Raw genomic sequence first — 14,895 nt, forward strand, 5'->3', positions numbered from 1 at the left:
GGGAGGGCCTGTGCTCTGTGATCGCTCAAGAATCCAGGCTGAGAGTGTGGCTAGTCCCTGTTCATCAAGCAAAGGCAGATGCTGCTTCAACAAATAAATGCTTCAGCCTCAAAAAGACACCATCAATTCTGCAGATACTTCATTGGCCAGAACTTTATGGCCCACTCAACCATAAAGGAGTTCGGATACTCAGACAGTCCTTCTATGGCCAGACGGTAGAAAGACCCAACTTCTTTGAAAGGTGTGAGAATAGTTTTGCTATCACAAAAAAGTTGGGATAATGGACTAAATTGCCTTAAATGCCAATATTTGTTGATGTCTATAGTATTAGGACAAATGGTCATTGGCTGCAATACAATGGACTGCAAGGTATTTGGGAGAAAAAACTGGAACTACGTTGATATTCTTGTTCCATCATATACATGTATTGAAAGTCACTTAAGCTTGAAAGAGCAAGTCTTTCTTCCAGTCTTTTTTTGAAAAATTAACAATGCTTATCTGAGTGCCTTGAACATAATCCATTACTATGTCTTTTTTTTTTTTTTAATTTTTTTTTCAACGTTTATTTATTTTTGGGACAGAGAGCGACAGAGCATGAACGGGGGAGGGGTAGAGAGAGAGAGGGAGACACAGAATCGGAAACAGGCTCCAGGCTCTGAGCCATCAGCCCAGAGCCCGACGCGGGGCTGGAACTCACGGACCGCGAGATCGTGACCTGGCTGAAGTCGGACGCTTAACCGACTGCGCCACCCAGGCGCCCCCCCATTACTATGTCTTTTAAGCTTATTAAACTGAACTAATTTGTAGATAACTATGTTTAGCTTTTATTTAATCCCTAGAAAGGAAGAACATAATGGTTACTTTTTCAAAATGGTAGCCTTTATTAGTAAATGTGAACCTCCTTTTAATTTGAATGCATTAGCGTAGCAAAAACAAAACAAAAAAAAATCATAAAGACTACCTTACACACATCTATATTTCAAAAGCCTGGAATGTGCTCAATATATACTTCTTGAATGAATGAATAATACTTTTTTTGAGACCATCTTAAAGGTAAGGAAATAAGAAAATGTAATGGTTAATTTTGGGGTGTTGTTTTAACCATGAAATATTTTATGAGATGGGTTCTTGAGCCAGATCACTGGAGTTTGATACCTGCTCTAAGGCTTACTAGCTATATTACCCTGAGCAAGTTTTTAAGTCTCCCTGTTCTCCCTCAGGTTACTTATCTTTGAAATGGAGATAAGAATGATAACACTTATCCTATGGAGTTAGTAAAAAGGATTAAGTTATACCTTATAAACAACATCATATAGAGTAATGCTACTCATAGCAAAAGTTTAATGCACATTAGCTGCTGCACTGCCATTATTATTTTTTCTTGAGATTGCACTATTGGTGTAAAATTTCTGTAGGTGTCACCAACACAACAATCATGAACCACTGAAATGAAACACACACTACTAACTAGAACTTTGGTGTTGTTACATATGTAATGTGCAATGGGAAAGACCAGTGGGGAAGAGCTCCGTGTCTGCAGGGCCTCTCACTCTTTCACTGTGTAAGATGAAAAAAGGGGATGGCTTCCAAAATAGCATGGTGGCAGCATTGGCCCTTCTTTATGACACCTGCACAAGGCAAGAGTATTCTGCGGTATTTCCAAAGGTTTGTGAACAAGGAAAATTACGGGAACCACTTTGATTTTCAAAAAAAAGATGAAAGACTAAACAGTACTGATGAAATTTTGGGGTGATGGTGGGTGGTCTGGGCCGACAGCCAAGACAGAATTCTTGAAGACGTCTTTGGTACAAAAAGGTGATTTTATTAAAGCACAGGGACAGGACCTGTGGGCAGAAAGAGCTGCACTGGGGTTGTGGCGGGTAAATGATTATATACCCTCAGGTTGGGAGTTAGGGATAGAGTTAAGTCTCTAAGGTATTTTGGAAGCAAGGTTTCAAGGACCTTGGGCTAGCTGTTGCTAGGGAAACGCCATTTATTACTGTTGAATACAACCTCAGTCATGAGACCCTTCAGATGTATTTCGGGGGGCCATAAGCTTGGAGTATGATTGCCGTCACATATCTCGGGGTAGTTGAGACAAAGGAAGTAGACTTACAGGATCCCGGAGGTTGGGATAATGTTAAGCTAAGATTCCCTTTTGCCCCAAGCAAAGTGTCCTCATCAAGGCAGCTGAGCTCCTAGAGGGAGGTCACTCTCCTGGTGTCAAGGACTTGTCAATGGGCTGTAGGCAGTAAAGGAATTCAGTTTTTCATTTGCCGTAGTTTCCCACATTACCATGGCGAGCACTTAAACCCCCTTCCTCTGTTCTTGGGTAGCCAGGAGTGTCTGAGGAATATCACACATTGTTCCACCTGGGAGGCGGGGGTGCCAGCCTGTTTTTGCCCTCAGCTTGTCCCATGCTCCCTCATCAGTATGACCTGTAACAGTGGCGACCACATTGGTTTTATTCTCTGCCTTGTCCAAGTGTCTAACACATAGTAGGTGCTTTATAAGCAATTCATGAAATAACTGAATGAGTATGTCTGAGAATCAGTGCTCATGCAGTCTGTAAGTGAAAACTAGGTCAACTTGCGGACGTGGTTGATGTTCAGGTACAATCACACTATGTTTCCAAAGAAGAGAGTGTCCAAAGCATAGTACTAGAAACAAAATATCCAATTTCTGAGTGCTTTCTCTCCCCACACCAGCATGTTATTAGAGGGAGAGGGAAATTTTTTAAAAAATGCCTTGAGCATACTTATTTGTCATAACCCAGGCTTTGGTGCTGAAAATGACATGTTTCTCTTTATTAAACATGTTCAAAAACCTCAGAAGGTTTCTATCGGGCTTATGCATATATTGTATTCCAAGTATACCATATTCCCAGATTTAGCTACCAAAACAATCGACAGACTTAAATTTGTATAAGCCTAACAATATTTTTGGTTAACGTACTGGTTCAAAGAACGTGAAGAGGTAAGAAATGGCTCGCAGTTCACTTTCGCATTTATTGTTACAAGTCTAACCCCCATTAACACTATCAATATTAGCAGAATGCTTTTTCTTTTGTTTCTCCTTCCCTCTTCACTCTTTTGGCAAATGAAAGGCATCAGTAATAGCTCTACATAACATACCAGGCAATACAGTGTTAAAGTGCTGCCTGAGTTGTTGAAGAGTTAGTGGGCAGGCATTACAATTCACTGTAGCTGTAATAGAGGGTAATGTCACTTTAAGACATGTGATACTTTACAGAGGAGGGATGTATCGAAACAGACTACCAGACTACTGCTACTTACAGCACCGTATAGCAGCCCTGCTCCTGCATTTTGCTGCCTTACTCTGCCCTGAATGCACAGGACCGGGGATGGTCCGTCATTAACTGTAAACTGACTCTCATCAGGAAACTGCACATTATTCCACCATCCCTTCAAAGGTCTCATCAGGCAGAGGTGACGCCAGGAGATGATTTAAAGGTGAAAATGACAAGGTTTCCACCCCTCAAACCTTGGCTCCTTTTCTGACAATACAGTCTGAATGCACCCGATGTCTTCTTTACTGTGGAAATAGCATCGGAAGAAAAAACATATTTTTTAATCCTGATAAAGAAGATTATTGGGAAGCTCTTTTTTTAAAAAAAAAATCTCCAATTGTGCACAGATGGATTTTAGAAAGTGTTAGAGCTTTCCAATGAACACTAATAGAGTACTCTGCTCTTGGCTGGATTTTTCAGGTAAGAAGCCTCTTTAAGGATTTAAGATTCAGAAAACAGATTTGTAACCTGTTCAGTCATATCTAGGGAACTATGTAAGGCTGGATGCATTATTTTGGTGGAAGACACTTATTAACATGGAGACAAGCTCTTGGTGAGAGTAAGCCATGAGAGTGATAATGCACGAGCCTTGGAAGTGATGCTAAGAATGAAAGAAAGTTAAATTAAAAAAGGAAAAAGAAGGAAAATACTGCAAATGTGAAGTCACAGTAATCTTTTTAAGTGCTAAAATATATGTGGGTGAATAAATGAGCAAGAGAAAGCACAGTCATTGAAAAACTGTTAAGTTTTGATTGTGGTAGGCTTTTTGAAAGTTGAGATGAATTCCTAGTGCATTTTAACTGAAATTCACAAGTAGTCAATGCATGCCACAGTCACCTCTATTTTGTCTTTCTACAATTTGCAGGGTATTTGAAAAAGGCCCCCAAACGCATTCATTTCAAGGTTCACAAAAGGGGTGTTGCTATTTATCTCTGCTGAAGAGAATGCATCTATGTTATATTGATAGTTCTGAAGACAATGAAGCTAAATCTGTTGTCTACAAAAGTAAACAGTGGGCAGTGAAAGTAATTATAAAGTGAATGGTCCGTCTGAATCACAGAGTGAGGCATGAAAGGCACCATGCTGTTGCAAATAATGTTTTCCTACTTTGCACTTAATTATGGTTGTCACCATTTGTCTATTATAGTCCTAAACCCTTCTTAAAGACTGCATCTCTCTCCTAAAGCCCATAAATTATCTTCTATTATGTCTGTATATACATATATGTGTGTGTGTGTGTGTGTATGTGTGTGTGTGTGTGTGTATATATATATCTATATCTTCCTGCTTTCTGAACATCACAGTTTTTGAAAGAGTGCCAATTTCCGTGAATAAAGAAACCACACTGGGAGGTCACTAGCAGATTTTAAATGTATAGTTGAAATACTTGTAGTGTGTAATTTGACAGTAGAAAATGTTAAAAAAGGAACAATCTGGGTTCCGGAGCTCTAAGAGAAAAGCATACACTTAACTGGATTCTTGTAGAGAAAATGCTTCCATATCACTGGCTGAGTAAGGACGATGCTTCAAGTTTGATTAATTTGGCAATATGAAATGCAGCATAAGGTGTTGTTTGAGAAATTGGACAATATGTAGCACAGTTGAATCTCTGTAGCTCCTAAGATCCTTATAGGTGCAGATAAGACTGTCAAAGTTTCAGCGCCTGAGAAAAGGTACATGTTCATCCATAAATACATACACCACCTGTATATGCATATTCATCAACACTATACAACACATGCCACAATGGGATCTTAGAAGGCAAAGCAATATTGTAAATTATGGCTCGCTCTAGGATAGAAGCATAGATGTTGGATCTGAAACTCATTTTGGCTGAAGACAATTCCTTCTGATTCTAAGTCCAGCCAGAAAGACCGGTTCTATCAGGAGATTACAACATGCCTCTGAGAAATGATTACTTAGTTTAGAAGACAGCAGAATGATTAAAAATTCATGACTGTAGAATTAAAAAAAAAAAAAAAGAATCCACTCTTTCCTTTCAGGCTTATGTCAGACTTACAATGAAGTTAGAAGGAACAGGAGTCTGCAGCTTTTCACTGCCTGGAATAACTATAGTTTAAAGATCATTGCGCAAAACAGGATGTATAGTCAGGATACTATGTTGCAAACTGCCTAACCCAAAGGCAAAAACTTGAATTTATTTCTGTGTTTTGGCAAGCCTTGGAGTTGGGTTTTGCAGAATTTCAAAAAGAATTCACGATCTCTTGGAGAGAGCTTTCCGTCAGTCCCACTTCATGGCATGACCTCTGCTGGGTTATTAATTCCAGCCAGCAAAGTAGCAAAGGGGACATGACGTCTGAGACCCCCCCCCCCCTCCTTCTTTCATCATTGGGACTGACTGAGCTGGGGGCTTGAAGCTGGAGGTAATCCTTGCTGTCTCATGTTGTCTTTAGAGAATGGCAATGGTCTCTGCAATGTCCTGGGTCCTGTATTTGTGGATAAGTGCTTGTGCAGTGCTCCTGTGCCATGGAACCCTTCAGCACACCTTCCAGCAGCACCACCTGCACAGACCAGGTAAGTCGGAAGCTGGCTCCAATGCAGCCTCCAGTCTCGCTGCTGTCACCTTAACAGATGGTGGAATGTAAGTGACAGAAAGTGCTATGATGCGGGCAGCTTGCCTCTGAATTCCAAGACATATTGTTGGCTGGATGCTTGGGGGGGGATCCTAAAATGCCTCAGAGGGATTTCTATTAATTTCTCAGGAAAAAAACAAAGCAAAACAAAAAAAGGTCTTCGCTGAGATCTCCCTGCCCTCTTCCTCACGCCTTAAAAAGTAGAAGTCATGGTTTTTTGGGGTACTTTGGCCAAGAGCAAAATATTCTGCACAAGGTGGGATAACTTGCAAGACTTGAGGATTTTTTAGAGGCAAAACATGATCTTTGCTACCAATAAAATAATGTGTATATATTCCTGGGATAGTCTATCTAAGAGTAGATACTTTAATGTCGGTGTCTATGCAGCTCAGAATTTTGGGGGGATGTATGTGCCAAAATTAACTTTGGAAGTAGTTTGTCAATGAGAAAGAAATTTAAAAATAACTTACTATTTCTTGTCTGGTTTAATTTGTCTCCTTTCCTTTCTCCCTTCACTTTCTGTTCTTCCAGTTTGTTCGGCGGCTTTTTTTTTTTTCTTTTCTCTTTCTCTCTCTTTCTTGACACTTTCAGGAACACGTTGCCTGTAGCCTGATTTTCCCCCCTATGTTGAATTTTGATTTCCGGACGCATTTTTCTTTCTTTGCCTTTCTGTTTAAAGTACATTTCTCATCCTTCCATGGCCTCACTCTTCAGTCTGGATTTTTTTTTTTTTTTCTCCTTCTTTGCCTTTCTCGTTACTGTCCCCCAGCTCGATTGTCCTTACCCTCCCTGGTTGTCTGAAAAGATTTCTTTCCACATTCTGTTTAATTTCAGACTTTGCGTTGGTTTACTCCCCCCTCCACCTGCGCCTGTCCGCCCCCCCCAACTCCTCCCCCCACCCTCATCCCCAAGTCCCGGCTCAGGGGGACTAGTTGCGCGGCAAGCTCCAGATCCTCGGTTCTGAAACGCTCCCAGCCCTCCAGCCCCTCTCCAAATTCTTCCTGGCCTCCTCCCAAACGTTCGGCTCGTTCCAGCTGCGCGGTCCAGCGTCCACGCCTTAGCCTTTCCCTGGCTCCGCAAGCGGCCTGGGCACCAATCCTGGGCTCCTGGGCACAGTCGTCCAGCAACATCTCCCGGGGCGCCGCTTGCTGCCTCCCCCGGCTGATTCCGGGCTGCTGGCAGGAAGGAGCGCGCGAGGGTGCAGCCCTGGGTCCTCCCGCGCGCCCGCACCGGGCTGCAGGGGAGCGCGCGAGCCGCAGGAGCCGGGCCACCGTGGGAGGAGGGGGAGGGGGCGGGGGCGGGGGGAGGGGCTGGGGGCGGCCTGAACCCCGGGCTGCGTCTGGGCCCCAGCCACCCTCACTCCCCACGCCCCGGGTCTGGGAGGGAAGGCGAGCGGGCGCTGGTGCCCCTGCAGGCGGGCATAGAAACCGCTCTGCCGCCACTGCCGCGCGCTCGCATTTCTGCCTCGTGGGTCCTGAACCCGGAGCGGGGACCGCCACACCCCCAGACTTCCGCGCCAAGGTGGAGGAAGAACAAACGTAGGTTTTGGAATCTTCAGGTTAGTCAGTTAATCGCCAGTCTGTTGTGCCGAAAATGCCTTTGACTTGTTACAGCCGTACAAATAACGCGGGAAATCTTCATGCATTGTAATACTGAACAATAAGACTTCCTAACAGACGTAACTGTTGTGAGTGTTTCAGGCACAGTGTCACGTTGTCTTAGTCCCCATGCAAGTAGGTTCTGCACCCCACCGCCCCAAACGTAGCGCTGCCCTTCCCCCACCCCACCCCCCATCCTGTTGCCCAGGAGACCGAAGTTCTGAGGGATCTGGTGACTAGTGCGAGAAGGCACAGCCAATAACTGCCAGTGGAAGTCAGGACGGTCTGATGTCACCTCCCTGCCCTGTTTCCCAGGGAGGGGGTAATGCCTCCCAGGGCACAGAATGGCCATGCCAGGTAGCCTCTTTGAGGAGGTCTGAACAGTTTTCCATAATTTGTGAAAACTTCCAAGCTATGTTAATTCCTGGACTCCTTTAAATTGCAAACCCATTCTGAAAGGTGGCCCCCGGCAGAGGCGGTCGGTGGTGTCCTTGGTTGGTGTGGAGCTCTGACCGGTCCTCCTCTCCGTGACTTAACATCAGGTGGCATGACCTTGGGAAAGTCACTTTTCTTCTCTGAGCCCAGTTTCCCATTTAGGGATATTACGGGGGCGTAAATAAAATCGTCTTTGCAGAAGTGCTTTGCAAACCTGTGAACCTCTTCATAAATATCAGCGATTACTGACGTGTCCCCTTAATGGACTGCAAAGGTACTTGTCAGAAACGCTGAATGAGTCAAGTTTTGCTGTGCACACAGCTAATAATCCACCTGGGACAAAAATCTCGTTTTACTCTTGTGAATGTTTTTTGTTTGTTTGTTTTTTTAGCTCTTTGATACCTGGCTAGAATATATCACCAAATGCCATGGGTCTGTTACACTCAGTTTGTATAGTTGTGAAATATATAGTACGCTTTGCAATGCGCACTTTCACTTAGACTATCTCTGTTAATCAGTTAATACATGAGGTTTTTTTGGTCAGGGGTTATGGCCATGCTACTTGTAAGTAAATCCTTATGGGGCTCGTTATCAAAATATTATAATCTTAAACTGAGAAACATTAAGTTCTGACTAAAATGAAACTCAGTGTTTGTTTTCTCCACTGTCGACTGATAGAAATTGCTTATCATCATCAATGTGTGGTTGATCCGTGTGTCAAATACCCTAAGAAATTTTAGTGCCCAGACCAATTTCAACTCAAGTGCTTACACATTTGAGATCCATTTCAGATTCATTGATGAAATTAAGAAACTATATCTACTCCTTTCTCGATGCAGAAAGATTAAAATGATATCAGAGTGAAAGTCCAATTGTTCTACGTAATAGGTTTATTCAACTTTCTTGGGTTTTCAACAATAGCTGCGAAGATTAAAGCGATAGATCTTGGACATAGCAATATTCTAGATTCTTTCAGTCAGAAATACAATCTCCTTTAATACAATCTGTTTTGATTTTAAGAGTAAATATATGCTTTTTGTGATGAGAGTTGTGATGTTTCCCTTTGTGGGCCTTAAATCTTCAGGGACACTAATGAAATGTGTATGAAAACAAGAGAGAAATCAGGACCGGTTATCTGTGACAATCCACCCCTAAATGAGCAAATAAATAAATAAATAGCTGGAGAAATGAGCAAAAAGGAAAAACATAATCTCATTTTCTCAAATCAGTTAAAACAAGTGACATGATGAGAAAAAATGAGACACCAGGCAGACCCTGAGCTTTGCCACATTTGCCTAAGCTTGAAAAATCGCCTCTTTCATAAAGCAGGAGCAGGCGGACACAGCGTGCATACCAAGTGTCCGGGAAATGTGAAAAATGACAAATCTTTCCCTCAGAGCCCTGAGTGGGGGAGAGGGAAGGCTTTACAGCTGCCTCCTCACCTGCTTAGGAGCGGCTGGTCCCCCTCTTGCCAGCCTCTTACCGGCAGCCCCTTCGCCATCCCTTACGCAGTAAGATTGATGGTCTTCCCATCCTAAGTAGCCAATTTCAGTCTCTCAAGAAATAATCCACTGCACTGACAGATGAGTGGAATTTGACGCGACGTTCCCCTTGTCAGACTGTGCCGCACCTGGATGGCACCAGCCGGCCAGGGTCCTGTAGGGGAAATGGTTGGAGATTTGGGCCAATTTCTGCTGTCAAAACATGAAATCGGGACAATGTTTTTGCGAGCCCGTGAATTTGAGATCTGTCTTCTCAGTACAGTGGGTTAGTACACAAACAGAATCAGAGTAGGTTAACTGGAAAACGGGCTGGTTTTAATAGATTTCCCTGTAGACCCAAAGTACTTTCTCTTTTCCGTATTTCTGGTATTAGGAACACACCATTTATTTTCACTTACTAGTTAAGGAGGATTAAAATAGTCAATCAAATGGAAGTGAATTTTGAAAGTACACAAATGTGTGAAATGAGCTGTACGTTAACAGATTTGTAATGTCAATATTTTAATATTTGGTCAAACCAAGTTTTTGTTTTGGTAACGATGTCGGAAATTGCCATGATAACTTGAAGAATACCTGTGCCCTTATACACACACACACACACACACACACACACACACACACATGCAGACACGTGCACACGCACACACACACATAATTTTATAAAGGAAGACTGAACAACGAAAACCCAAAAGTGGTGTTCTCTTGTTTCAGGTAATTAAAAAAGACAGCTTCAACTCTTTGTGATCGTTAGTTATTGTGTAACAGGTGAAAAAGGATGAATGGTTCGCTGGACGTAACTATCTAAATTTAGAATTAGTTTTTCTCCCTTATGGATATATGAATTATGACAGTAAGTTTAATGGTTACTTAATTTCGAGTGTGTGGGTATGTGTGTGGGGGGTTGTTCTTGAAACTTAATGAAATATGGATCATTTCAAAATACTTTAGTAAGAAAAGATCCTTGGGATTCTTTAGTAATTTAAAATTATAAAGATAAATTACATGAGACAAGAAGTTTTAAGTGCCTAATGAATCATTTAGTGTTGAGTCGCTGCTGTTGTATTGACAGGTGTATATGGAAATGATATATGGAAAGATTACACTTAATAGAATTGTCTATGTAACTCATACTTGGCCTGATTTAAAACTGTATTAAGCAAAACTGTGTATTTAGAGGTATTCGTTTATGGCAATGATTACATAGGGAATATCACCATCCATTTAAAAGTGTGGTGTTTTTGGTTAAAATGTTAAAAAGCTTTCTCGTATATCTTATACTTGTTTTTACCTTACTATTCAATATTACTTTACTGAAAGTTGCTTAAGGAATATGCATTAGAATACCCTGGCACATTACAATAAAGCATTGTTTTACAATTATAATATAAAAGAAATTGTCAGAACAACATTGGTTGCGTGTTGGCTTTTTAAGAATTTGTACCACTACCGGATTGCTAAGTGTAGCGAATTGACCTGAGGATTAGAGCAGACAGGTTGTTATTTGGTGTAAGCTCGTGCTAGTGATAATCCATTGATCATCTGATTGATGATATTGACCTTGTCTCAGAGTCAGCTATGGACATTTGATAAGACTTCAAATTACCCAAACCAAGTAGAGATGCAAATAAATATTTCCTGTCAATCTCATGAATTTATAGGAGAATTATTACAGTGCTATATGAGTATTGTTATTTATGTGAGCTCGAGCCTATGGCCTCAATTCATAGTTAAGGAAAATAAATATTATACCACACTGAAAACAAGTATTTAGGAGTGGCCCAAATGAACATTAGAGTTCAGTTGTCAATTTCTTAAAGTTCAATTTGAGATGACAACTTGAACTTTTTGAAAAACTGTTCCAGTTTTAAGCTGTGTGAAAATCTCAAAGTTTGATTGTATACCTTGGTATACCATTTTTTTGAAAACAATTCGGCAGTGTGTCCCAAAGTGTAAAATGTGCAGATCCTACGTAATTCCATTTTGGTATGCTTATCCTAAGAAAACTATTGGACAGGTTTAGAAAAGTGAATGTTAGGATTTTGTTAATTTAAAGGCAAATAGTTGGAGGAGAGTTTTATCTCCGTCAAAAGGAGATTGGTAAAGTAAGTCATTGTACACCTGAACAGTGGGATTCAATGTAGCCACTGCAAAGGATGAGATGGATTTATATGCACTGTTAAGGAAAAATGCCCATGATGTACTGCTGAGTGAAAAAAACAAGGAACGAAATATACAGTTTCAAAACAATTTTGGAAAAAATATTAGCGCAGACATAAAATAATGTCAGAAAGTATATAAACATTCCCTATATAGTGTTAGTTAAACCTGATGTTAGGCTAGAATGACTTAGACTTTTTATTTCCTATACTTACGTGTTTTATGGATTTGTTTTTAATGTGGGTATACATTACTTTTTTAAAAGAAACTTAAAATATTAGCTGTAGAGAGTTTTATGGTAAAATTAGAAATGTATTGGGGCGCCTAGGTGGCTCAGTTGGTTGAGCATCCTACCTCAGCTCAGGTCACGATCTCATGGGTCATGGGTTCGAGCCCTGCGTGGGGCTCTGTGCTGACGGCTCAGAGCCAGGAGCCTGCTTCAGATTCTGTATCTCCCTCTCTGCCCCTCCCCTGCTCTGTCTCTCTCTCTCAAAAATAAATAAACTTTTTTTTTAATTAAAAAAAAAGAAATGTATCACACTGATCCTAGTTTAAGGAGAAAGAAAAACAAAATTGTCATGAGGCCCTTTTCCTTTTTAGAGCCTTAATCCAATAAAATGTCTAGGCCAGCATTTTCCAGTTCACAAAATGCTGTACCCTCACGATGCTCCTTGGAAAAAAGCTGTTAAGTGTTGGGGCAGTACTGACTGGTATGTTCTCCTCTCGGAGATTTGCAGTGCATGTAATGTGTATACAAGTTCTGGAAAGATTTGCAGATAGGAAACTTGATTGTGTTGAACTAAAAATTTCCAAACACTTTTATTTTACTCGGGCAATGTCTCAAGTATCTATTCTTTTTTTTTAAATTTTTTTTTTTCAACGTTTATTTATTTTTGGGACAGAGAGAGACAGAGCATGAATGGGGGAGGGGCAGAGAGAGAGGGAGACACAGAATCGGAAACAGGCTCCAGGCTCTGAGCCATCAGCCCAGAGCCTGACGCGGGGCTCGAACTCACGGACCGCGAGATCGTGACCTGGCTGAAGTCGGACGCCTAACCGACTGCGCCACCCAGGCGCCCCATCAAGTATCTATTCTTATCACATGCATTGAGAAGCGTGACCCGAAATAATTCTAGAAACCTGTGCTATTCATCTTCTTATCTCTCACTTTTAGTAAGGAATTTCACATATAAGAGGTGCTCAGAAAATAGTTGTTACGTTATTAAGTGAAGAAGGAATGAATGTTCTGGTAAAATCTGAACCTCTCCCTCATTTGTTACTACTTGTGTGTGAGTGTGTATGTATGTATGGATGTATATGTATATGTGTGCATGTTTGCAATTCAGAGATACCTCAAATGGAGAGTGATGTAAATATTAAATTGTCAGTATAGCATATGCGTATGTGTGTGTGTATTTTTTACAATATCTTTGTGTAGCTTTTTACTCTATTTAATATTTGACAGCACTTCCATTAATCACAATAATCCAAAGAATATGCTTAGGGATGTAGTACAAAATTAAATCCCTAAGGTTTTCAGTCACAGCATGGGTTTTTTTTCCTATGGATTTAGAAAATATTGTAAGTGTGGTCTTCAGGGACTGAAGAGAAACTTCACTTAGCAAAGAAGGGAAGGCCTTCTGCTCTCAAATTGTTTGATAGCAAGAGAAAAATTCACTTCATCTTTGTAGCAGGGAGAAAATAACAACAGACAGCAATTTTTCCTTTCTTTGGGGTAGAAAGAAAATGAATTATTTTGTTAACAATTTGTGTAAACTAATTGGATTTTTCTAAAGATAATGTCTTCAAAGCACTTAGGGGACCATGTTGGCACACTATTTCTTTCTCCTTCCCCCATCTTTATATAATAAATGTTCAGAGAAAGAAAAGACAAATGATATAATCACAGCAATTTTCTCTCAGAAGATGGATGGATATGCTGAGTGATGTGGCTATTCATTAAGCAGATTCTTCCTCCATGCAGGGAAGGAGTCAAACCAAATCTCACCCAGAGTCCAGAAGGGAGGAAGAGCCCCATCCTCAGCCAAGGTCATTGTTCTGCTCTTGCCATCACCTGTATTTACCTTTACTGTGTCCTGACTAGACCTACTCTTTTAGGCATGCTTCTGTTTTACCCAAGAATAAATGCAAGCTGAGTCTGTATACACCCAAAGGCGTGTGTGTGTGTGTGTGTGTGTGTTTCCCCCGAATGTAGACGAAGAATGGATGGATTGAGTCATAGGCTCTGAAGTGACTACAGTATGTCAGCCCCCAGGTTTAGATGAGCTACCACACAGTAGGAGGAAAAAGCACTTCACTGCTCTTGAAATTGATAATATATCTTAGATTAGGGTCAGCAGGCTGGCAGATCATACTTCTCACTGAATAAATGTTGTGTAAATATTCAATAAGTATTTTTTTATCAACTAGGCAAGAACTTTACATCCTTTAAGAATGCGTATACTGGCAGGAAAACACCACATTAAGCCTTTTTTATATGGAATGGTAATGAGAAAGGAGCCGCAGAGTAGGGGTAGGATACTGGAGCATTGAGATCTCCCATAAGTTGTCGATTGCAGGCCTCCAGTAAGAGGGTGGATGGAAACAATGATTTTCGTATTTTGTATAGATGTCCCAAAGAGGCCATCGGTGCATCCTGCAAACATAAAGTATATTCTTGTCCATCATAGATGGACAAGGCAAATACCTTCCTAGACCAGTTAACAAAAATGATTGGATCCGCCTAAGGGCCAGACATTACAAAATGGTGACAACCGTAGCAGCTCAAGAGCACGTGTGCATCTAGAGGGCCCATTGCATCCTTAGCTATGCCCAAAATGGGCTCAGTGTGACCAGATCATCCGAAAGATCAAGGCACGCTGGGAACTTAGAATCTTATGTGTAATTTCCTTATCTTTTAAATGTCAGGTGGGCCAGACAAAACTTGACTCACGGCTATATCCCACCTGTAGGCTGTTAGCGTCTGACCTCAGACAAGATTATCTCCAGCTCCAACATTTTTTGATTTCTAATGAATTTCTCAAATCCTTTTATGCAAGAATGGTAGAGAAAGGTGAAAGGCAGTGGGGCTAAAAGGGGAATTTCTATGCACATCTCTCTTGGCTTGCTTTAAAATCATGCCTGCAGTTTTGGCCTCTCCTGACTTATCCCCAACATGCCTAAAGCGTTGAGTCTCTGGGCATTTTGTATACAGCTACTAACTAGTGTCCCTGGGAGTCTGATAAACAAAGAGCATTTATATAATGAAGTCAATGGCCTGAAAAGAGGTCTCCTTTGAA

General features: G+C 41.2%; 1 protein-coding gene across 1 annotated transcript in view; it reads left to right on the top strand.

The window, feature by feature from the left end:
* Positions 1 to 5,727: 5,727 nt before the first annotated feature.
* The window catches only part of TAFA1 (TAFA chemokine like family member 1), a 507,254-nt gene continuing 498,086 nt past the window's right edge, over positions 5,728 to 14,895 (top strand). Inside the window, exon 1 of the mRNA XM_047097687.1 lies at positions 5,728 to 5,845. Within this exon, the coding sequence (XP_046953643.1) occupies positions 5,728 to 5,845 (118 nt within the window). The remainder of the gene's footprint in view (positions 5,846 to 14,895) is intronic.

This window comes from Lynx rufus, unplaced genomic scaffold (genome assembly GCF_022079265.1).
Source record: "Lynx rufus isolate CCGP_SWC_20201006 ecotype Redwood Valley unplaced genomic scaffold, mLynRuf1.p SCAF_4, whole genome shotgun sequence".
NCBI lineage: Eukaryota > Metazoa > Chordata > Mammalia > Carnivora > Felidae > Lynx > Lynx rufus.